Source organism: Triturus cristatus, chromosome 12 (assembly GCF_964204655.1).
Source record: "Triturus cristatus chromosome 12, aTriCri1.1, whole genome shotgun sequence".
In the NCBI taxonomy this organism is placed as follows: Eukaryota; Metazoa; Chordata; class Amphibia; order Caudata; family Salamandridae; genus Triturus; species Triturus cristatus.
In genome coordinates this window covers 462,237,308-462,262,503 of record NC_140595.1, presented here as the reverse complement: position 1 = coordinate 462,262,503, position 25,196 = coordinate 462,237,308, and the positions used below count along the sequence as shown (strand labels likewise).

Here is a 25,196-nt window from a genome sequence, read left to right as displayed (position 1 = left end):
TGGTTTCCATTAGACAAATGATCATTTGGCAACCTTAGCAATCACACTGAACCGTGAGTACACGGATAATCTCAAACTGGTAAAATAGAATATATATTTTTTTTTTCTAGCTATGGTTGAACAGAAATGAATGGACATTATTTCTAGATTCAGAATTCATGATTTAGTCAAACCTATTGCCCATCACAGCAAAATATAACCAAGTCATTGGGAAGCACCAGCCCTCTGTGATGGGGAAGACATCTAAGTCGTCTTGTGTTTTTTAAAGGCATCCAAATGAACCTAGTACCCCAAGGCAAATTTCTTTTTTAATAACGCACTAAGGCGGGGTATACTCTGTAGTAGTACCAAAGCATTGGTCACACACTCCATCACTAGACTGGTAATAGGCCCAATCATGGTTCATGGACCATAATAACATATTTTGAAACTCTTCGCCACTTCTATTTTAGCAGAGCTTCACAATTGATTGGCAAATCTGAACCATCTACGGTTGTAAATTAGTTCTCACACATTTCGGTTTCACACTCTAGTAGTAGCCATGAATATCTATGTCGCTACTTAGTGCAATATATAACCTGAATAGCCATCAGACTTGGCCGTAGCTGTGATTGTAGCTGTGTACTGTCAGTATAGATGCCTGTGTTGCCATCACAGACACATTTTTAGATTATCTCAGCAGCCCTGAGTGGTAATATACCTAGGTTATATTTTAGAGCCAAAATAAAAGTTTCAATGTATAGATTGCTCCTCCTAATTGAAAAAGACACCATAGAATTCTTGAGTGGTGCATAAAGCAGCAGAAGCCTGTTGGGGTCAGAAAGTGACATTTACCATTACACTCATAAGAACCTTTGCTTTTTACTACAGCAAAAAACTCAGAACAGAATTACACATAACATGGTGTGAAAATAGAAATTTACTCAGCAGAGTAACTTTGCTTGCTTTGGTGTAAATTCATTCAGTAGTTTTTGAGATATCATTTGAAATAGGTGTTGGGTTTGGTTTCCAAGGGGCAAATTATTATCTTGACAGTTGAAAATGTGTTTTGATTTGCTATTAACTTTGGCACTGTTTGACTAATTTGCATGAAAGATGGCAGATGTCTAACAATTTTGGTTTACTCTCTGTACTTTTAGATTTGTACAGATTCATCAAGGGGAACAATGCTAAAAGGGGATGCTCAAATAGTATTTATTTGCTGACATACTATTTGACAAATCCACGTGAAATATGGCGAAAATTTAACAAATTTAGTTTTATGTGGATATGCCAAGTTTCATGCAGATTCATAAAGATGGGGGGGCGGATTAACATTTTTATGTGCTAATAACTTTAAATGAAATGTATCATGTCAAGTCTAATGCAAACATCTCAGGTTTAACGGAGATCAGTCATATAGATGGATTGATACACAGACAGACACAGCAGAAACATGCACGTAAAATGTTATGCAGAAACTATCAATTAGATCCTGATGTGTGCCATGCTAAGGAGTTGGGGAACTGCCAGCCATGGTGGCACCAAACATGGTAGCACTAGGGTAATCCTGGCATGTCTCAGAGATACAGAGGTTTATCCCCAAACGGTTCACAAAAGGAAGTAACAGTAGTTTGAAGCTAAAATAAAAAGTTATGTCATAATGCAAAAGCTAATCTCAAAAGGAAATATTGGCACAAATGTACCCGGACTTCTTTTTAATCATCAGACTTTGACCCAAAACAAGAGACCGAAAGATGGAAAAACATTGGCAAAGGGTGGAAGCAGGAGTGCAATTGGACCTATAAGAATGTTATATAGAGGCAACAACAGTATATTGATGGATGAAAAAGGCATGAGGTTAAATAAAGACTAGACAGCCTTGACATTCAGCAACCCCAACATTGAGCCGCGGCGTCGAAGGACTTCTTAATAAAGTTTGCGCCCTGGTACTTATTCTTTTACAAATTAAATACGGAGAACATGTGAACATATGCCATGTTAACAAGTTATTCCCTTTGTCATGCTGCAAAACTCAAAGATGCGGGAGTACTGCACCCAGCAAGGTATCCGTATTTCCCTGGTCTGATACTACAGCATAAAAAAACAGCAGGACTCATAATGGGCCCCTAAATGAATACCCAGGAAGAAAAACATCCTAGCTGCATCAGGCCAGACTCCATTACTTAATTCATTGGATTACAGAAAACACTTAGTACAGGTTAAGGTGGGAGAGTGGTATCAATATAAAACATACAAACTCCCTTAAAGATTTATAAAATAATGTGCCTGACCTTTTACATTTATGTGCATGCATTTCTTTCGTACATACTATGAAATCATAATCTAAACAGTGTAGAATGCTCTCTGTATCGTTCCAATTTTAGTATAAGTGCCGCAGAAGCGGAAGACACACACATTTGTGAAGCGTTCCATATTTTTAAACTGGCTCCCTGTTGCTAAGAGGATACAGTTTAAGGTCCTAGGCATAGCTCATTGTGTGATGCACAGGAAGGGCCCGCAGCTATTACAACACCTGGTTCCTCCCTACATCCTCAGTAGAACATTGTGTTCTACTGCTCTATGTTTACTAACAATTCCTAATGTTAACTCCTTCGCCGCGGGGGTAATTTCCCCGCGGGGGGGGCGCCGGCGCTGTGCTTGTGACGAGTCCAGCTCGTCATGAGGCAAAGTGGAGCTGTGCTCATGACGAGCTGAGCTCGTCACGGCTCCGCCCACTAATTGATTCTCCCGAACAGGCGGGGAATCAATCGTGCGTGGGCGGAGTGCGACCGTTATGACGAGCCCAGCTCGTCATGAGCACAGCTCCACTGTGCCTCATGACGAGCTGGGCTCGTCATAAGCACACAACCGGTTACAAAAAAAAAATCAAGAATTGGCGGTAGGTCTTTTTTGTGGTAGGTCTTTTGACCGCCTGGTTCCAAAATTATGGAATTCACTGCTTAGCAATCCAAAGACGAATTAAGCTTTGGGAAGTTGTTGAAAACTTTGCTGTTTACTTAATTCTCTTTCAGGATATGAGCTCAGGTATAATTTGTTAGTGCTGGGAGGCCCGCTGGGCATCAAAACACTTTAGAAATGCCAAGAACAGAATAGAATAGAGTTGTACCATCCTCTGCACCATCAAAGAGGGTATAACCATCAAGGTGCTGAAGGGGTATGTCCATGTCATCCATTTTACAACAGTGAGAAGTACAAAGGGTTCTGCACATTTTGTGCACACCCATTGGTAGGTTAACCATTCCCCACTTTAAATTAAGTGTTTTTTTAATACTCATATTTTATGTATTGACTCCTTCATCAGGGCTGTACAACATTGATGAAGGAGAAAAAAATAAAGAATACCACTTTATACAAAGTAGGATGATTAATAAGGAAAAATTAGGCAAAATGGGCTTGTTTGTCCAGCGAGAGGAGCACTCAAGCAAATGATAAGACTGCATACACCTAAAAGTATATCGAGACACCTGAACTGAATTAAAGATACTGTGTACCTTAGATTGAGAAGACAATCACCCATTAAGAATCAACTTATTCCTTATGGATTGCTCAAATGAGGTGTCTAAATGGGATGGTTATTCTGCTTTGTCTCTTTCTCAAGAGGAAGCAGACGCTGGAACTGACTGTACGTTATATGTGATTCTGTGAGTTTCTGAATATACTCTTTTGTGGCCATTAGCTTCATGTTTTCTTTTGCTATATTGAAATGACCTCTGGATGTCTTGGCACATGGAATTGTTGTTAATTTAACTGAAATTCGTCATGCAATTGTTTTTGATTTGCTGTAATTAACTTTGTTACATGTATTGGACTTTGTGATCTGCAATAATGAGTTGATTTTGCAATCTATCATTGAATGGAAAAAGAAGATTATTTTTTAAATGTATGCTCAAACTAAGATTATTGTATCTTGGACTAAATTCGGGGGCTTCAATGTACTTATAGGTTTATGCAAAGTAGGATGGTGTAACTTTCCCATGGACATGTGCTATTTAAGTCCACCGCCACTTATGCTTCGCTAAGGATAAATAAAGAAAACTACCTAAGTGTCCCTTAGTTACTACTTATTATTAGTTAGTGCCTAGGAAATTATGTGGTTAACAATGTGTTAAAATTGTATATACTTTTAATATAAACAGCTGTATAGCAAAGTCATTCTTTTTAACGAGTTCAATTCAAATTATATTGTGCACAGAGATGACAGAATTGCTGTCTGATTCACTCCAAAAGAGGCTGAATGATACAACAAACAGCTAGCAGCAGGATGTAGGGGAGCATTGCTCTATGGGGCGGACAGCTCGCTCAATGTACGTATTAAGATTTAGTGACCACAGGCCTTGCAGAGAGCGGTGCTGTCAAGCCAATTTTCTGGGGTTTTGCATCCTTCTAGTACATATCATCTTCATATCTGCGGCATAACAGTGCAAGGATCTATTCTGATAACATTTAAAAAATGTCATTTAGTTCTGAATAATTAATATGGATACGCGCATGGTATAGTAGAAGAAATGTGGTGGTTACGCCATTAAGACTCCGGGACTGCGCCCCCCCCACCCCCGAAAATCCTACACATTCCTGTACAAATATGAAATAGATCGATTTATTTGGAGATACGATCGTATCTCCAAACAAATCGATGTATTTAAGTCTGGGCTGTCTGTCCCAGGCTGCCTGCCCCACCTCGCTCTGAAGCAGGAGATAAAAGACAGGCAGTAAGTCAACTTTCTGAAATGTGACGCAGAGCTTACTGTTCTAAAGCCCTTCATTGCCATTGTAGTCTAAGGCAGTATCCACTATAGGCCAGTGACGCTTTCAGCGTCATGGTTTCGGGCGTCGGAGTCCCTGCGTGAGAGCAGCTCTCCATCATTCACAGGCATAGATCCTACCCTTTCCCATTCGTCACACATAGGAGTGGATGCAAGCACACGTGTTTTGGTGCCTTGTTCTCGGTAAAACAATTGCTGTGTTCCGTGTATTTAATACAAAAGGAACAAAAAATCTCAAATTATTTTCAATAAATGCAAAGAAATTTTTGAAAAAACATGTATGATAAGAACACACCAAGAGAAGAAGATATGCAAAAAGAAGAGTTTTTTATATTCACAAGAAAATTGAAAATGGCTATCATGAACACTATTAAATTGCGGCGCAACAAAGGTGACTTGTGAAATTGAGTGAGAAAACGGTGACAAGTCAAGTCAATAGTGAAGTATATACAAGACATACATAAGTGACATAAAGGCGTTTGATTCACAATTTCCTTCCTATTCATACATTTATAACATGAATACAAGACCCAGTAATGTTTTAAAAGTTAGGGTCAAGGAGACTGTATGGACATGAATGAAAATAACGTCGATGTTTTGACCCTGAAAACAACGCAGAGTGTTATGCTTCACAGCGGGTATTCCTCAGAACTGTAAAAGACGGGGTGGACAGCCGCAAACACAGATAATCCAATCAATGGATTTGAAGGAAGCAGTGTTCCTAGCGATAAATTCCACCAAAAGTTGGAAATCAGAATTCCTCCTTGTAAGTCATGGAAATGTAGGGATCCAAATATGGTATCCAAAGGTAAGGAGATCACTTTGCTAGGGTCCAAAAGATTGAAGACATCCACCGTCCAGTCGTAGTCTTAGTATGCAATGATTGCTTAAATTGTAGAAAATCTCCACCAGCCGGTTGGAGTCCTGGGATGTTGAGTCAATTTATTTGTTACCACCAAGATAAGGTCGGGTACTTCAAGATTTATCAAGTGCTTGATACCCCATTAACTCTAATTGCTCTCGGTTATGGCAAATGTTAGAATACTAATCTTCTGTTAAATATATTGTGGTAAGACCCCTCGCCACGCTAACCTCCCCCACTGTGACGGCCCGGGGTGCACATCGCTGGCCCCGTTAGAAGTGGAGTTGCTGCATTTGTTCCCCCACAAAATTGATCCAAAAGACGAGCAGGCCAGGGTTCTTGTTCCCTTGAAAAGCTGATCCAAATATCTGAGTCAAGTGCAAAGCGAGAGCTATGTGCTTACAATAGCCAGTTATCTGCCGTGTGACATTAAAACTTTCACTATCTTCATGCCCTTAGCAACATTAATGCCAAAAACATGAATTGATTAACAAACACTAAGTGTTAAAAACATTAAGGCAAAGCATATCAGTGATATCACGTTTTACTACATCTTTCCTTCCTCAAGAGTTAGCTATTTAATCATATTCCGTTTCTGTATTATTTTCCTGTGCATACTTTGAGCCATGCCAGGAATTTATGAGGGGCTTTGATTGAGATCTCTGACGCTGATGCCAAAGAAAAGGGCCTATCAATGGGTTGAACTCTCTGAAGCGCACACAGAACTATGGTCATGTATTCCAGTTGTAATTGCAATTCTGTGGAAATGTGTATGAAGGGGGTGCACAGACGGCAAAATATTTAAAGGGCAAAGGCAAAAGGAAATAAATTGCTTAAATGTGAGTGAGCGCAATGTATGTCGGAAGTGGTGAAGGGAGGGAGATGCGAGGAAGTGCATTCGGGGGAAGAGGGTTAAGAGGGTGCTGTAGACGAAAGAGGTGGTTGAAGATGTGCAGATGGACGAGATGTGCAGTGAAAAAGGACACACACATATAACATAAAGCACACATAACTGAAGGACAAAACTCCTTCCACAGGCCTCAATACTGTTGAAATTTCAGAATTGAAATTTTTGTAAGTTTAATTATTTTTAACAAATCCTTGTTACTCGTTTATCTTAAACAGCTAACAGCCAATCGTACTGAGACGTTTTAGGTGTAGGTCAGTTGTTTGATATATCTGGATGCAATTCAATCGAAGAGAGAAACCGAAATACCGGTCGGGTAGTACACTATGGGAATCACCAAAATGTATTTTACATGTACCCTTTTAGAGCGTCCCCACATTTTTCATCCCACTTAAAGAGCTGTCTATGCACATATTTTTATATGACTGAATGCAGTCGGCAGCTGTGGGTCCTATCCGAAGCCTGGTTAGAGCATTTTCTTCCAAAGCTGATGCTGCATGCAGTGCAAGACACTAGGCAATCTCACACTTTAAAAGGCTGAAGTAGTCGCGTTGTACAATTTGCACATTACAGTAAATGTTGAACATATTAATGCAGTAAGATATGGGGTAGTTTTTAATGTGTTTAATATTTCGGGAGCGCTAGGTGGCGCCTGACCGTCATGGAAGCCTTTCAGTGAGGCTCCCGGCATCGGTCCCCGCAAATCCTGCTGATTCCTCTCCTGGACTGCCCTGGCCGGCTCGCTCGGAGTGTGGGGGCCTGTGAAGCCGCCCTGTTGCCCCAAACCTAATCCTGGGGCGCTGCGGACATCGGGAGCCTGCCTAGACGTTGCGGAACCTGACCGACGACGGAAGGTGGCGGCTGTGGAGCCGCGGCTCGGGCGAGCTGAAAATTTAGCCCGCGGCGCCCACGAGGGGCGCAGGCCTGACCCTGCTGGAGTTGGGTGCTGTTGGTGCTGGCCGGGCGCTGCCCTGCTCCGCTGATGCTGTCCGGAGCCCCGGGAGTGCTGGGACGGACCCCCCCCAAGCGGCATAGAGTGGCGGATCAGGCGGTGAGTGCGGCTGGCTGCGACCGCTTCACCGGGGCGGCTGTGGGGTTGGGTGCGGAGGGGAGACCCCCCCCCCCATCGGGCCGTGTGTCGGCGGCCGGGGGACCCGGGCCCCCAGCCCCCCCCTTCTCCCTCCCTTCTCCTCCTGGCTGCAGCGCGGAACCGGCTCCATCGGCCCGAGACTGGTTGCGGACTCCGGGTGCGGGGGGGCCTTCCTTGACTCGGGCCGCACATCGGCGGCCGGGGGGTGCGTGTGCTGTCTCCCCCCCCCTTCCATCGCTTGGGCCCCCGGCCGAGGACCCCGACAAGTGGCACTGTGCCCCCCCCCTGGGGACCGCGGGGAGACTGAACTGGCGAAGCGTCCCCTTGGAGAGGTGGGCTGAGACAGGGGTTGCGGCCTTGGCGACTACCGGCTGAGGGGCTCCCGAGTGACGGTCCGGTGGCCTGGAACTGTGAACTACGTTGCTGGGCCTCGCTTTGTTGGGGGGAGCCTGCGGGCGCACCTGCAACCAGGGGCTGGACGGGCAGTCCCGCTGAGATGCCCATCGGGGCTTGACCGTTGAGGCTGGTGGTACCCAGCCGTTTCCAGCCGAGGGACCTCCCGGCCATACCTCCTGCTGGTCCCACGGCAGCCCGACCACCCGTTGCCATCCTGCAGGTCTATCGCCAGCCCGTTGCCCTCCTTCGCTGACGGCCGCCCCAGAAATGGGTAAGGACAGGGCCACCAATCCGGCGTCCGGGGCCACCCAAACCAGGATGGACAGATTCACGACCTCCGACAAGGGGCCCGGCCTCACGGGCGAACTGGTCCCGGCCCCCGCTACAGACCTGGCTGCCATCCTGCAGGCCATCAACTCATCCCGCGCCTCTCTCGAGGGCATGGTGGGAGAGGTCAAAGTGGATGTCGCTCTTCTCCGGCAGGATCTGAGGAATGCCACCGCCCGCATTTCGGAAGCCGAGTCCCGGATATCCACGGCTGAGGATGACATCCGCCATCTACAAGACCAGGTTCGGGAGCTGACCACCCACTCTAAGGAGCTACACCGCCGGGTCGAGGATGCAGAAAACCGCGCTCGGCGCAGCAACCTGCGCTTAGTGGGATTCCCGGAGGGAGTCGAATCGGGCCGGGCGGACGACTTCATGGAGCGCTGGTTCCGGTCCTGGATGCCGGCGGACAGCCTATCTGCTTCGTTCGTGGTGGAGAGAGCCCATCGCTCCCTGGCCCCCAGGCCCCCCCGGCCGTTCATCCTCAAGCTCTTAAATTTCCGTTGCCGAGATGCCATTCTCCGCGAAGCCCGGCGCACGGACGCCCTCCACTACCAAAACCACAAAATCATGATATTCCCGGACTACACCCGCGAAATCCAAGAGCTGCGTCACTCCTACACTGAAGTGAAACAAAAGCTGCTCTCCCTGGGACTCCAGTACCAGCTCCAGTTCCCGGCCCGCCTCCGGGTTGTCTTCCAGCATAAGACACTTTTCTTCGATACACCACGGGCGGCCTGGACCTGGTTGACAGAGGAGCACCCCTTGCAGCGCTCTGGGCGCGGATCGCCTACGGATATGCGGGGGGGGCGAGGGAGGCCCCGGACATCGAAGACCCGTCGGCGGCATCGCACATTACCCCGGGAGCGCACAACGGGGGAGGCGATCACTACGCGCTCTGGGGGACGGCCACGCAGGGGATTGAGAACCTCATCTGCCTCCTCGGCCACACGCGCCAGTCCCGTGGCTGACGGGTGGCGGGCCGTGTCACCCCGGCTCACGGGCCCTGCAACCCAGCCGTCCGAATTGGTGGACACTTCAGACCTCTCTCGCAGCCCTAACATTTGACTCTCTTTGTTTCTTTGGGGGGGGGGGGGGGTGGGGGGTGCCCGGGCAGGGGGTAGAATGCTCCGCTGACAGTGTTGCTCTTGGCCAGGGCAGGTAAATCAGGCTTGACTGCAATTGTATCAGGGGTCCACCAGCGCTCAAGCCCGAGCGTTTTAGCTTGGTGTTTCTTCCATTTGGTTCGGGCAACAGATGCTTCTGTTTTCGAAGTATAGGGTGGGGGGTGGGGGTTTGGGGTTGGTGTGGGGTTGTTTCTTCCCCGTTGGGGAGATTTTGTTGGTGGGGGATGACTCCCTCTTATTTGGTGTGCCATGGTATCATGTACTTTTTGACCGGCTCTCCTGCCCGATGTCCCGCTGTCCTTCCTCTCTAGGGGCGGCATTCAGCCGCGCCTCCACTGGCCCCGTCTTCTGTCCTGGATTATGGCTGACCCACCTGTCCCTAGGGCCGCCATGCGCATATTATCCTGGAACGTCAATGGTCTTCTGGACCGTTTCAAACGCATGGCGGTCCTCAAATATGCGCAACGTACAGAGATCGATGTGCTCCTCCTCCAGGAGACTCACCTGTTTGGCAATAACTGTCCCTTTCTTGGCCGCTATGGTTATGACAGGGTATGGCATTCAGGTTTTGCACGGGGATCCCGAGGGGTGGCCATTTTGCTTCGCAAGTCCTTCCCCTTTGTCCTGTCCCAGGTGCAGTTGGACCCCCAGGGCATGGTGGTGGTGGTATGTGGCACTCTGGAGGGGCGACCCCTTACCCTGATGTCCCTCTACGCGGCTCCATCCCTCCTGCCGTCGGCCCTCTCCCGCACAGCGGATCTCCTCCCGACGCTCCCGGCGGGTTCCCTCATTCTCGGCGGGGACTTCAACGCTGTCTACTCGCCTCACCTGGACTCGACGGGTCCGGTATCCTTGGCCCGCGCCGCCCGCGTAAAACAGCTCTCGTCCTGGGCTGAATCTCAGGGCCTCTGCGATGTTTGGAGGATCTGGCACTCGCTGGCTCGCCAATACACCCACACATCGGCGGCCCATCACTCCCATGCCCGGATCGACCTCATCTTCGTACCATCTACCGACTGCGCAGGGGTGCAGGATGTGCGCATTCTTCCGAGGGGCCTTTCGGACCACTCGCCAGTGCTCCTTGCTCTCGGTCCCCCCCCCCCCCCCTCTCTGCCCGTCCGCTGTGGCGTTTGAACGCCTGGTTCCTTCACGACAAGGCTTTTCGGAAGGTGGTCGGGGGTGAGATAGCCGATTACTACTCTCACAATGAGGGCTCTGTCCCCTCCCCTGCCGTCCTGTGGGAGGCCGGCAAGGCGACTGTTCGGGGTGCCGCTAAGGGGCATCTGCAGCGGCAACGACGGGCTCAATCCCAGAAACTCGCGGATTGCGAGGCTCAAGCCTTGGAACTGGAGCGCAATCTGGGGGACTTGAATGATGACACGCGCTCTCGTCACCTGGCCTTCCTACGGGAAGAGATTCGCTTACATTCCCTGGAGGCGGCAAAGATTCTGTGGCGCTCCTCGGGTATACGGCTGGGGAGACAAAAATGGCACTCTGCTCCACCGGCTGGTTACTTACCCCCGGGCGGGTAGGATCATTCCGGCCATCGCGGACTCTGCGGGTGGCCTCCACACAGCCTTGGTGGCGATGGCCCAGGCGTTGGCTGACTATTATTTCCGGCTGTACCGTCTCCGGACGTCCACGCTCTCCCTAGGGGAGTTGCTGGGGACGACCGGGGCGACGCTTGAGCGGCTGCGGCCTGAGGTTTCTGAGACCCTCGAGTCGCCTATCGCGCTGCAGGAGATTGAAGAGGCGATCGGCCGCCTGGCGCCTGGGAAGACCCCAGGACCCGACGGGTTCCCCCAGGAATACTACGCTCACTATCGTGAGACTCTGGCCCCGAGGCTTCGGGACCTCTTTGCGGAGGTGGTGGAGACGGGCTCGTTCCGGCCCGAGACGGACACAGCAACCATAGTTGTCCTCCCCAAGACCCTCGCGGTCCTGCTCCGACTACCGGCCTATATCCCTTATCAACACCGAACTCAAAATCTATGCCACGGTCCTAGCGCAGCGGTTGCGCCCGTCTCTTGCCTCCCTGGTCCACCCGGATCAATGTGGATTTATGCCGGATCGGGGGACTAGACACTGCCTGCGGCGCTTGCACGTCGCGATGGTGCACCGCGGCCGCCTTTCCCCCTATCTGGCCCTCCTGTTGGTCGACCTTGAAAAGGCCTTCGACTCAGTGGGATGGGCGTACTTAGGTGACGTTCTGGAGCGTATGGGTTTCGGTCCCCAGTTCCGTGCCATGGTAGCGGGACTGTACGCAAGCCCGCGGGCCCGTGTGTTAGACAATGGGGCTCTATCTCGCCCGTTTCCCATAGGTCGGGGGACACGCCAGGGATGTCCGCTCTCGCCCCTCCTTTTCGCTCTGGCCATGGAACCCCTGGCGGTGTTGATTCGTTCCGACCCCGTTCTTCGCGGATGGGACTGGCCAGGTGTGGCCCCTGACAAGACTGCCCTCTACGCAGACGATGTCCTCCTCTATCTTTCTGATCCAGCGACCTCGGGACCTCAGGTCCGCCGGATTCTCCGTCGGTTTGGCCAAGCGTCGGGTCTTCATCTGAACCCTAAAAAGTCCGTTCTAGTCCCGTTACACCCGTCACGGGAATGTTTCGACTGGCAGTCGGATATTCCCCTCCGGCGACTCTCCTTTAAGTACCTGGGGATCTGGGTCACCCTCCTTCCGGAACTCTGCTGGGCCCTCAACGTGGCACCTGTAGTCAACAAGACCAGATCAGATATGCTCCGGTGGCAGTCCCTCCCGTTGAATCCGCTAGGGAGAGTCGCCCTATATAAGATGATGATCCTCCCCAAGTTTTTGTACATGCTACAAAACACTCCGTACCCCTTTCCGCGCCCGTGGTTCCGGGACCTGGATAAGATGGTGACCAAATTTCTCTGGGGCGGTGGTAGGCCTCGGCTGGCCTTAGATCGATGCAGGGTTCCCTCCTATGACGGCGGCATGAGCATGACTAACCTATATCTCTATTATCTGGCCACCCAGCTATTGGTGATCCATGACTGGTTCTCGGGTGGTTGGGGCGACCCGGCGTATCGACTCGAGGTGCAATGCCTCGGGTTCTCCCTTATCCAAAATATGCTCTATGGCACAGCGATCCCCCTGTCGCTTCCCGGCGTCGTTCGGGCCCCCTTTCTCGCGTGGCACGCAGCCTTGCGACACACCAGATGGTCGGGGACGTTCACGCAACTCACTCCACTTTGGCAAGGGACATGGCTGCGGGAGGTGGTGGGCCTAGCGGGCTTTCGGCAGTGGGATCTTCTCGGTATCTCCTGTTTGGGCGATATATGGCGTGGAAGCCACATGTGTTCCTTCCAAGAGCTCCAGGCCCGCTTCTCGCTACAGCCGTCTCAATTTTACCGTTACCTTCAATTGCGCCATGCGGTCAGGGCCCACGTCCCTCTAGAGTCCAGATTGCCCTCCCATAGTCCACCGGAGGCTCAGGTGATGTTAGGGTATCTGGGGAAGGGGGGTATATCCCGCATTTATAAATCCCTGATTAACAATACCCCAGTGGACTGGAGCGGGCTAAAACAGCGCTGGGAGGCCTGGGTGGGACCCCTGGATGACGCGGACTGGAGGGACACCCTTATGGCCCCTCGATCGCTGACCTCCTCCGCTAGGCTGCGGCTCATCCAAATCTATTACCTCCACACTGCTTATCTGACCCCGGACCGCCTGTATCGCGCGGGCCTCCGCGTGGATGCCTCCTGCGCTCGCTGTGGGGGAGGCTTATTGGGCAGCGATTGAAGACGATCTAGCGGAGGTCCTGGGTTGGGAGGTTCCCCATGAGCCTAAAATGGCCTTGCTGGGCATCACGGACGGGATGGATGGGTCCCGTAACGAGAAATATTTCCTCACTACTGCCCTTATGGTGGCTAAGAGGGATATCGCGGCCGTGTGGTCACAGCCAGACCCGCCCAGAAGGGCTACCTGGAGTAGAGGGGTGGATTGGTGTGCGGCCCAGGAGCGGGCGTTATACGTTGCACGGGGCTGCCCCAAAAAATTCCGCAAGATATGGGGGAAATGGCTGGGGGGCCTGTTTTGAAGGGTGGGGGCGCAGGGGGCGGGGACGGGGGATGGGGGAGGAAGAGGGGGTCTTTACAATTGCTTGCTGATACATCCCTGATTGAACCTATTGATGCCATGTTCAATGCACTGCTGTATATCATTCTTGATGTTGTCTCTCATGCTGCAAAACTCAATAAAAATGTGTTTATCAAAAAAAAATGTGTTTAATATTTCAAGACTATATGTTCCCACTGCTTTACAAGCCCTGCTTTAGCATAAAATTATTTTTATTTAAGATAAACCATTTGCCAATCTCTTTCCAATTTTTTTCTCTGGAGGAGGCCACACCCTTGGCCCCACATTTGTCATTAAGCTAGCTCTCATCACTCACTACATAAAAGTCATACCCAAGTTTGACACCTCACCACTTTCAAATGTCACCAGCTGCCACTGAGAAGAAATGCTTCAGTAAAAGCTAAAAGCCTCAGTAGAAAAATTTAAATGATAGAAAAAGCTATATAAACATAGATCTTTAAAGCGATGTTGCTTTCAAACTTATCCCTGTTCCAACGAATCCACTTAAGCACAGGCCTGGCTTGCTCGCTTTTTAACCGGGTTCTTCATTGCAAATCAACGCATTTGGGATTTTTATTGCTTTACTTTAGATACACGTAAAACCAATTCTGGCGCGTTTCTCGTGAAATGAATTTCTGAAACGTGAGTGCATTCAAACGTCATTCTGTATAAGCACATTTATGAGAAACAAGCCATTGGTCTCTGACAAGAAAGAACCAGGCACCGGGTCACAGAGGAAATAAAACCGGCTGATTGAAATGAAATGTCCTGCGTGAGGCTGGCCAATGGAAATGGACTTACATGAGATCGGGACTCTCTGGGGAGCAGCGAGCACAGGGTCTGCCTGTTCCTGTTATGGGCGTCGAAATCCACAAATATCACAGACCACGAGCAGCCCTGCAGGCGGGAGAAAGGAAAACAACATGACAACTCCTTCTTTAGCAATCAACCACAGAAAAAAATACATACGGTTTCAGCATTTTTTTTGAGTTGACAAATGTCCAGGTCAATATTTAAAAAAAAAAAAAAAAAAAACACATTCTTGCTGGTTGACAGCCTGGCCAAGTGCACCAAAGCATGTGAGCCAGAAACAATGGAGGTAGAAAACAGAAGTTAACTCCTTTCTGTAAACAAAGTAGCAAATTGCTTCAGCACAGGATGACAAATTATAAATGCTTCAGCGCCCTCACAATTTAATTAAACAAACTGAGAACGGAACGCTTTAAGAGCAACCTCCAGGTTTTTTTTTTAACCATAGCCGAATGTGATCAGGAAGCGGTGGCTGAGAAGTTAGCTGACGCCACTAATATGCAGGACTGTTAAAGTCCCACCGCGCAGTAGGACCCTGTAATTGATGGAACGGGCATGGGTTTCAACTGTAATTTGCATGCTAAGCAGTTGGAAATTAATGAATTGCTGTAGCAGTCAGTAAAGGGGCTCCAAATTCATACATCACTAGCTGTAAGCGCTCCCAACGAAAACCAGAAGCATACAGACACAACCCAAAGTAAGTGTTACAGAAGAACCCTTTTACATCACACACTGGTTTACAGACCAAAACTCAGAAACTTCCTATGTTTAAAAAAATGTACCCTGATTGATTTATGTTAGGTCACTTCCCCAGTGAGAGGCAGAACTTGTTTTTTTAAATTTTTTTTTTGGCTTTTTGCAGTGCATACCAAACAAGTACTGTTTTCAATGTTTAACTTTCAAACAAATTAACCATGTGCATTATCACATGATCTTAAAGAAAACACATTGAGATATATCGGACAACCCGTGTGACCATAAAGAGTCTTGCACAAGCCCATTGATTCAACATAATGGTATATATTATCGTAATGTCAAGTATCCTAAGTAAGGAAGAGAACAACTGCCTGACCTTATCACCAGATATGCAATGGCTTAGTCAATGGGCAGCGGGGGAACAGTCCACCAAGCGAGCAGACCAACTCCTCCTCCTTGTTTCATGTGTGCCATGGCCGACAGGCAGCACTCTTAAGGAGCAGTCGCCGTGGGTGGCAGGGGATCCGGTTCCTCTGCTGAGTCAGGGGGATTCTCAATCAGGTAACCTGTAGAGGGTCCCATATTTCCTGTGGTCGAAAGCTCGTGGCAATAATTAAGCATAAGTGGTCATCTGGTCTTTACAATAAAATAAAATAAGGTCTTGCATCCATTCCTTAAATTTGGGGGCCTCATCCCCTCCCCATCTGCATGCAACCCTACGCTTGGCCAGTAATAGCCCAAGTGAAATAACCTTCCTGGTCGATACGTAAATATACTCAGAATAGCCCAGCAGAGATACAAGGGCATTAGGGGTCAGGGGAGAGCCCATCATCTGTGTCATAGCGTCTGAAACCTCCCTCCAGTAGTCGCCATTTACCCCACACTCTCAATCCAGATGAAGAAAGTCAGCTCCCGGCACCCCACATATGTCACACCTGTCTTCTGTTTGCAAATGATATTTATGCATTCTGGAAGAAGTGTAATATAACTGGTGTAATAATTTTAAGTGTATGATGCGTAGTCGGCTACTATCCGTAATCCGGCCAGGCTGCTGGCAGCAATAAAGCCACTGTTTATTAGTGAGTGGTAGCCCCATGGGCAGAACATTGTTTGAATAGAAATGTCAGGTTTGTTGTATTCTACATTAATATGTAAAAAGAACTATCTTGAATAAGGCAACAGATTCATAAAATACTCTAACACTTCATAAAGAAGCAAACACACCTTAACATGGCACTGTCAACATATAATTTGAGCATTTTAGCCAATTATTAGCTTGAAGCCTGGTTTGCTAACAACATCTTGGGGACATTCGGAAAGCTTCCCTGGGAATGCATTCCGCCCATTTCTTACTATTGGCTTTGTGGTTTGAAACTCACATTTGCTTGCTTTCTATTCACTGGCTTTGTTTTTGGCTGTCCTACTTGACGTCGTCCCTTCCTTTCATTGCCCAAACACTATTTACTGTATTCTTCGACCAGTACAGAATTTCTGTAAACAGGCCTTTAAAGCCTGTTCTTATCTTGTTACATTTGCTGTTCATTCAAAGACAGAGGTCAAATGTCTGGCTCGGTCTTCCAGGGAGCTTGGTGCTTAGTTTTCTTTCTCTGACTTCAAAGTGAGAGGATTTATGTGACAATCATTCTGGCTACTCGGGGTGTGGTGTACGATGTTATATTTTTCTAGCACAAAACATTTAAATGTCTGTCAAATGTTTGGCATGGAGCTCACGGATCAGAGCCACATTCAAGACATTCCTGGACCAATGCCACCAACTCTTGAAAAAAATTAAAAGAAGCGCCCTGACTGACTGCATCGAAGCAAGCTCCAACCACAGCAAAGGACTCTTCAACATCGTCAGATCTCCAGCCCCTAAGCCCCTGAAAACGCCATCACCCCTTTCCAGGAACTCTGCGACACCCTGGCGGACTTCTTCCACGTCAAGATCGCCCATATCTACAGAAACGTTGAACCTCACCCCACCGACATCCTCAACCACTTCGCCCCCACCAATGAGCAACACAATCACCTGCTCACCACCTAGGACCACGTAAGAAACCACAGACATCATGAACTCCATCCACTCAGGAGACCCCCACGGATCCCTGCCCTCACCACATCTTCAACTTCGAGAGTAAGACAAGCAGCACAAGCTCACTACTTTCAACACATCCATTACCACGGCCATCTTCCCTGAAGGATGGAAACACGCAGAAGTGAAGGTGCTACTCAAGAAACTATACGCCGACTACAACAAACTCAAGAACTACCACTCCATCCCTCTGTTGACCTTCCCCACCAAAGTCCTTGAGAAGGCCATCAACCTCCAACTCTCGGAACACCTGGAGAACACCAATTTTCTGGACAAGTTTCAATCCGGATTCTGCACCAACCACAGCATCGAAACCGCCCTTATTGCAGCCACAGATGACATCAGATCCCTCCTTGACCAAAGACAAGGGGCTGCCCTGATCCTCCTCGAACTCTCAGCAGCCTTTGATACAGTATCACACCAATATCCAGATGAAGAGGCTTCACCATATTGGAATAAAAGGATACGTCTTCAAATAGATCACCTCCTTCTTCACCAGAAGAACCCAGAGAATCCGCCTTCCTCCCTTCACCTCAGAACCCAAGAACACCATCAGCGGCATCCTTCAAGGTTCATCCCTCAGCCCTTCTCTGTTCAACACCTACATGACTCCCTTGGCCAACATCGTCAGACCGCATGGACGGAGCATCATATCCTATGCCGACGATACCCAGCTAATCATTTCATTATCAGAAGATCCCTCCGCCACAATGACCAACTTCCGCAGGTGCATGACGATCATCTCTGACTGGATGAGAGACAACTACCTAAAACTTAAAAGACAAGTGAGAAGTGATGATGTTCAGAAACAACACCTCCCCGTGCATTGACGCTTGGAGGCCTCCCTAACTATCGCAATCGACTTCGACCGACCAAACCCGCAACATTGGAATCATCTTGACAGTAAGCTCACCATGAAAAAACAGATCAATGCAGTCTCATCCTCCTGCTTTCTCACTCTTCACATGCTCCCCAAGATCCTCAAGTGGCTCCCCATCGAAACCAGAAAGACCGTCAACCAAGCCCTGGTCACAAGCCGACTGGAGAACGGCAACACACACTACATAGGAATCCCCTTGCACCTTCTCAAGAGACAACACATCATTCAAACCTCAGCAGCCAGACTCTTCCTAGACCTCCCTAAGCAGGCCCACATAACCTTTCACCTAAAGAAGCTCCACTGGTTCCTCACCCAGAAGAGATGTCAGTTCAAGATGTTGATCCACACCTTCAAAGCCCTGCACAACCTGACTCCATCTTACATCAACCACCACCTGAACTTCTCCATTCCCTCAAGACACCTGCACTTTGCCTCACCCACACCCCCTACATCCACCGCAGCAACAGTGGAGGACACTACTTTTCCTACCTCGCTGCAAAGTCCTGGATTGATCTTCCATTTTGTAGAAGAGTAGGATCTGCTTCTTATAGTTACCCCCCACTTTTTGCTGATGTTTCACTGTTTTTCGACTTAGTCTGACTGGGATCCTGCTAATCAGGACCCCAGTCTATCTGCTTTCTCTCTAAATTGATTACCAGTACCTTAGGTACACTCCAGATTGGATTCTGAGGTACCCTTATAAGTCCCTAGTATATGGTAAACTATATACCCAGTGCATATGTACCCCAGATGCCTCTCAGGGGCTGCAGCATGTATTATGCCACCCCTGGGAGACCATTCAAAATGACATCACAGGTCTGCTACAGCAGCCTGTGTAAGGTGGTGCATGCACCCCTTACTTAGATATAGGTTCACTATATCTATCCACATGTTATGTTAATGTTATGGGGGATTTATAGAGCGCACAGCTACTCCAAGGAGTGTCCCGGCGCTGAAAGATCCCCTTGGAAGAGAGATAGTATACATTCTGAACCTCAAAGACCACCGTTACTGCTGGAACAGCTAAGTCTTAAGCTGTCGTCTAAAATTGAAAAGCTCCAGTTCCTGTCTGAGAGCGAGAGGGAGAGGGAGAATATTCCATAATTTTCCCACAGCCACCTGGAAGGAGCGACCCCCCCTTCCTAGTCCGCAAAAACCCTGGGCACCAGTAACAGGTGTTGAGTTGATGACCTCAGAGTCCTGGCCGGGGTGTAAGGAGTGATTCTTTTCCTGATGTACTGGGCACCACTGTTATGCAGAGCCTTAAAGGCCAGCACAAGAGACTTGAAGATTATCCTGTTCTTCACTGGAAGCCAGTGTAAAGCTTCTAAAATGAGTCGTCATATGGGTCCTAGGCCTTGCCAGAGAAATAACTCTGGCGGCCGCATGTTGGACCACCTGCAGATGACCCAATAAATAATTTGGGATTCCCAGGTATAAAGCTTTTGCATAGTCCAGCCTAGACATAATCAAGGCTTGGACCACCACTTTTCTGTGGGACAAGGGAAGCATTGGTAGAAAGTTTCTCAACATTCTTAACAGTCCAAAGCACATACCAGCCACGGATTGCACCTGTGACTTCATAGAAAGATCAGAGTGAAGCATGACTCCCAAATTTTTAACTGTGGTAACTGGGCTAGCAGGTGGCAGTTGATTCTGAGGCCACCAATTCCGCCATTCATCCCCAGGAGTGTGACCGAAGAAGATTATTTCGGTTTTGGCGGAATTGCAAGACCGTTGGTTTTGTCTGAACCAGTCAAACACTTTTGTCAGGCATAAATGGATTAAGTTTTCATTAAACGACTCATCCTTCTCACACGTAAACAGCAATTGGGAGTCGTCCGCATAGGTTATAACATGTGCCCCATATTGTTCTGCGAGGGGTGCCAACGGTGCCATATAGATATTAAATTACGTTGGGCTCAGCACTGAACCCTGAGGCACTCCAACATTCATTATAGGGACATCCGCCGAAAAAGAGGGAGACCACACAGATTGCGGACGGCCTTCCAAAAAAGAAGAGAACCAACTGAAAACTGTGCCCCCAATACCACATTCACTGAGTCTCTGTAGGAGCCGTTCATGAGGCACGGTATCGAAAGCCGCCAAGAGGTCCAGCAGTATCAAGACCGCCTTACCTCCTCTATCAAGGCTGGCTTTGATAGTTTCAGTGACTTCCAATAAAGCCGTTTCAGTGCTGTAATTGGCTCTAAAACCGGATTGACTGGGATGAAAAACCTTGGTGGTCTCACAAAAATCAGTGATGACCACGTTCACGTACTTCTCCCATACCTTGGCAAAAAAAGGAAGTAATGTTATGGGCCTATAATTGCTTACCACTGCAGGGTCCGCTGAAGGCTTCTTAAGGAGGAGAATAATCTTTACCTGTTTCCACCTCACTGGAACCTTACCTTCTGACCGGGACAAATTCAGGACTTGAGTCACAGCTGGGTTCAGGACCTCAGCTACAGATGACATTATTTTCGCTGGACAAGAATTCGGATGGCGACCCAGACTTAAGTGCCTTCATGATGGCAAGCGAGGTCTGCAGGGACATAGGGGTAAAATCCAAAAGCATATTTTCCCTAGAAAATCCTTTAGGATCTAACACAGCATCATTGCGCATACAAATATATTTAGCAAATGAGACTTGAATGGACTTGATTTTATCGAAGAAGAATTTTGCGACCTGATTCGTCCATTCAAGGGTAGGGGTAAAAGGGCTGTGAGTAACATTGGGAGAGGAAAAATCTTTCACAATTTTGAACAATTCTCGACTTCTATTTCTGGCTAGGTCAATTTTAGTGGCCAGAAAACTTTTTTTCTCCTCCCGGACTTTAGCATAGTGAGCTTTCAGTGCTTGTTTATATATATTTCTTCTTATAGGATCAAAATCCTTTCTCCATAAACGTTCGAGACATTTACACGCCCTTTTGCTTGTTCTTAAAGCCTCCGTAAACCAGGGCGCAGAGGATTTACCCTGCACGGAAATACGCATCTTGGGTGGGGCAAGAAGAGATGCCCAGTTATGCAGCCAGTTTTCCAGAGCGTGTGTCACCTCTTCCGAGGAGCCCCTTACAAGAATAGGATTGCAGTTCAAAATTTCCGCTAGGGAGTCAGACGTTCTGCTTAAAAGATCTATATTCTTTAGCTTGTTGGGTATAATGAGGCTGTATTCTACTCAGAAACTTTTTAAGCCTGAAAGTAAGCATAAAATGGTCAGACCAGACAATAGGAAGGGGGTTATCTACTACTGCATATCACTGCACATATAAACCGATCAGTCACCCCTATGGCAGGCCTTATCAATCCTGAAGGCAGGGTACTGGGTTTTATGTGAGAGGGTGCCCATGCATGAGCAGAGCCCCTCTGCAGCCTTCAGAACCTCTATTCCGGGGTTTTTTGTGATGCAGCAATACCATATATACTTAAGTGCATTATAACCTCGCGGTAAATGCTAACTTTAAAACGGCTGCATGGAAACTCATGTTTGATGTCAAACACCTTGGAATCATACCTCCACACCAGTAATTGGTGTGGGAGGTATGATTCCACCCTACTAGAGGGAGAAATATGACAGCACCGGTACACCCGGTACCAGCTTTGCAAGCCCTGGCATCACAAAATGGATGCTGCCAGCCACAGACACCAGACTGCCCTCCTGCTGCTGACTGAAACTCCGGCAGGGGACGTCTGGACAATAGGTTTCCTGTCACAGGAAGGTGTGACCACCTCCCAGACAAAGGAGATCAATTTAGGTAGCTCTCAGTATTGAATACAATGTTCATCATAAAGTCAAACATGCAACAAATCAACATCAAAAATTCATATTACGTTTATTCTTTTTATAGTTTTCTTTAAACAGTTATTTTCATCAAGGTTGCTCCAAGGGGAACGTGCAAATAGTAAGGGTGCTTGAGTATGAAAAAGTGAAAGGAAAGAAAAAGTATTCAAGAGATTGTGACATAAAATACTTAAAGGAGTTAGACACTGGACTGGTTGTCAATCACGTCCAAAAAGAAGCCTGGGGAGGAGGAGCCTAGCGCGCAACCAAGATGGCCGCGTAGGTGCGAGGCTCCCGAGGACCTCCGCAACCTCCTACGATTATCCTGAAATTATCCTGTCCTGGATGAGGGGACTATGTTGGTGAACCCGAGCTGAGGTGGCACCCGTTTTCCGCTTCCAAATCGGACCTCGGACACCGGAGTGAGCACCGATTGAGGTTTGCGGCCTTCCCCTCGCCAGACCCCGGATTTGCGCTGTGGGGTGATCCAGTGACAAAGTGAACAACAGCGGCAGGCAGGGCCTGGCGACTCACGTAACCCGCACTTTCGCTTTCGCTTTCGCACCACCTTGTCGTTTCTGCGAGGTTGGGTCGCGGGGCCCTTGGTGTTGGTGTGGTGTGGCCTTGCTGGGAGATTCTACCTGCCTGCCGGCTGTGATCCACCCCACTGCTCTGAGGGGGCCCCCCCGGAGCTCGTGGCCCTGCTTTCCTGCCCTACACGACGTGGCTGGTGTGACTGGGAGACTGGTGGCCATGGCCATGAAACAAGATGGAGACCGGGCAAAGACCAAATCGACCCGGCGTGGCGCCGTCCATCAGGCCAACAGTATGGACCGCTATACCCTCCAGAAGGGATCTCCCGATGGACCGCGCAAGTCCCCTGAGAGCCCTCCTGATGCCCCAGACCTGCCTGCAGATCTAACTCTGCGAGATGTCATGGGCGCCATTGCCGAGATGAAGGCCTCGGTGGGCCAGCGGTTTGATACACTGGCGCAGAAGATTGACTCGGTCCTTGTGGATGTTGGCCTGGTGAGGGCCGATCTTTCCAAAACCAACGACCGAGTAGATTCTTTGGCCCACACCGCATCGGGCCTAACGACAGATGTGGCGGCCTTGCAAGCAGAGGTGTCAGGCGAGTGCGATGATGGATCGACGTCTGGAGGACTCCGAGAGTCGGGCACGGAGGAACAACGTCCGCATTATTGGGGTGCCCAAGGGACGCGAGGAGGCGGCGGCGGATCTCTTTGTGGAGGACCTGATTGCTACCCATCTCCAGCCACGGGGGCTGAGCAAATTCTTCGCTGTGGAAAGGGCCCACAGGGTTCCCGGGGGAAGGCCGAAGGTCGGAGCCCCTCCGAGACCTCTCATCACCCGGATTTTCAATTTTCGGGACAGAGACGCTATCCTGCAAGCCTCCAGACTGCATGGACCGGTCAAGCTCGACAATATGGAGGTTAATTTTTATCCCGATTTCACCCCAGCGGTCCAGAAGCAAAGACTGAGCTTTCTAGGCGTCAAACGCCGTCTTCGGGACCTAAACCTCAAATACGCCATGCTTTTCCCGGCCAAGCTGCGTGTGGAGGTGGATGGTCGCACTCACTTCTTTGATCGTCCTGAAGCGGCCGGGGACTGGCTGGATACTCTGCCCGGGGATCGTGATCGGGGGGGCGGGGGGGGGGGGGGGGGCGGCGGGGGGAGACGGCACGCTGGATCGGGACTGAGGATCTAATATTGGGCCTCACTCTGGACGAAAATGTTGCCACTTTTGATTCTGCGTCAGTTTTTGTAAGTTCCCCTCCTATGGAGGTTGTGTTGGGTCTATTGGGGGTTCTCCCTCCTCCTCTAGGGGGTTTAGTTAGTCTAACTATATATGGGGCGACAGGCACACTGCACGTTGGGGGGGCTGTTTGGGCTCATGCAGGGGTGCAGGGAGGGGGGAGTTCTGTTGGGGTGGGTGGGTGGGGATGGGGTGTTTGTTTTTATCACAAGGCAAACGTATTTTTGTGTTAGTTCTAAAGTGCTCTCCGGGGGACGAATGATGGCTTCTGTACATGATGGGGGGTAGAGAACTAACTTTGTTGTCTTGGAATGTGAATGGACTGGGGGACAGGATCAAACGGGGTGTGGTCCTGCAGTTTTTGAAGCGTATCTCGCCTGATGTGGTCTTTCTGCAGGAGACACACCTTATTGGCAACTCCTTCTGCGCCATGAATCGGCGTGGCTATCGCCTAGTGGCTCACTCGGGCTTCACGTCCGGCTCAAGGGGTGTGGGCATCATGGTGAAGAACTCGCTCCCGTTGGAGCTTGATGAGGTGTTCCACGATGACAGGGGACGTTACACGGTCTTGGTGGGAAGATTGGAGGGCAAAGTGATTGTCTTTGTGTCAGTATACATCCCACCGGGGCTGCAGTCGACCACCTTTGCGGACCTTGGGCGCCTTCTCCTTGGCCTTCCGGGGGGGTTTTAGTTGTGGGGGGGATTTTAATGCGGTGGTATCTGGGACTGTGGATCGTCACCCCCCTAGGGACCTCCCCCGGGCACAGGCGTGGCTACCCGGCCTCTTGGATACATTTGGATTAGTGGACTGCTGGCGTTTAAAACACCCCACGCAGCTGCAGTACACTTTCCACTCGGGAGCCCATGGTAGTCTCTCACGACTAGACTATGTCCCGGCGGCTTATGTTGGGAGGGTGGGAGAGGTGCGCCATTTGCCACGGGGTATTTCGGACCACTCCCCGCTCCTACTGCACTTTGATGTCTTTCCGAGGGGTGAGGGTAGGGTGGTCCCAATCAATCCTTGGTACCTGCGCGACCCCATCATTCGCGCTGAATTGATTAAATCCCTTCAGCGATATTTTGATGAGAATGTGGGGTCTGTGCCTTCGGCTGTACCGCTATGGGAGGCCTTCAAGACAGTACTCCGAGGGGAGGCCCTATCCCTTATTTCCCACGCCCGGAGGCGCGAGCGGGAGGAGGTGACCCGGATGGAGGCTGAAATAGCCGAGTTGGAGGGTAATTTTGAAGGTGGGGTGACGGATGCCGCATTGCATGTCCTCCAACTCAAGCAAGCGGCCTATAGGGCCCTCGTCACGGAGGCGGCCAGGGGCCTCAGTAGAGAGCAACAGGGGCGACTGTATGATGTGGGTGATAAGGCTGGTAAACTTATAGCATGGTTGGACAAAAAAGAGAGAGCGAATCGTGTGGTCCCGCTGATTGAGAAAACGGATGGTGTGTGTGTAACTGAGCCAGAAGAAATTGTCTCCTGCTTCGCGGATTATTTCAGTGGGGTGTATTCCCCGTTGTCTCCCTGCTCGGAAGAGGATTCCCGTGCCCTGCTCAGTGATATCGCGCTG

The 25,196-nt window shown here is 49.4% G+C and overlaps 1 protein-coding gene across 1 annotated transcript in view; it reads right to left on the bottom strand.

Moving 5' to 3' along the window:
- PHKB (phosphorylase kinase regulatory subunit beta) overlaps positions 1-25,196 on the bottom strand; it is a 1,466,493-nt gene that overhangs the window by 659,095 nt on the left and 782,202 nt on the right. Inside the window, exon 9 of the mRNA XM_085637773.1 lies at positions 14,382-14,477. Coding sequence (XP_085493899.1) covers positions 14,382-14,477 — 96 coding nt within the window. The remainder of the gene's footprint in view (positions 1-14,381; positions 14,478-25,196) is intronic.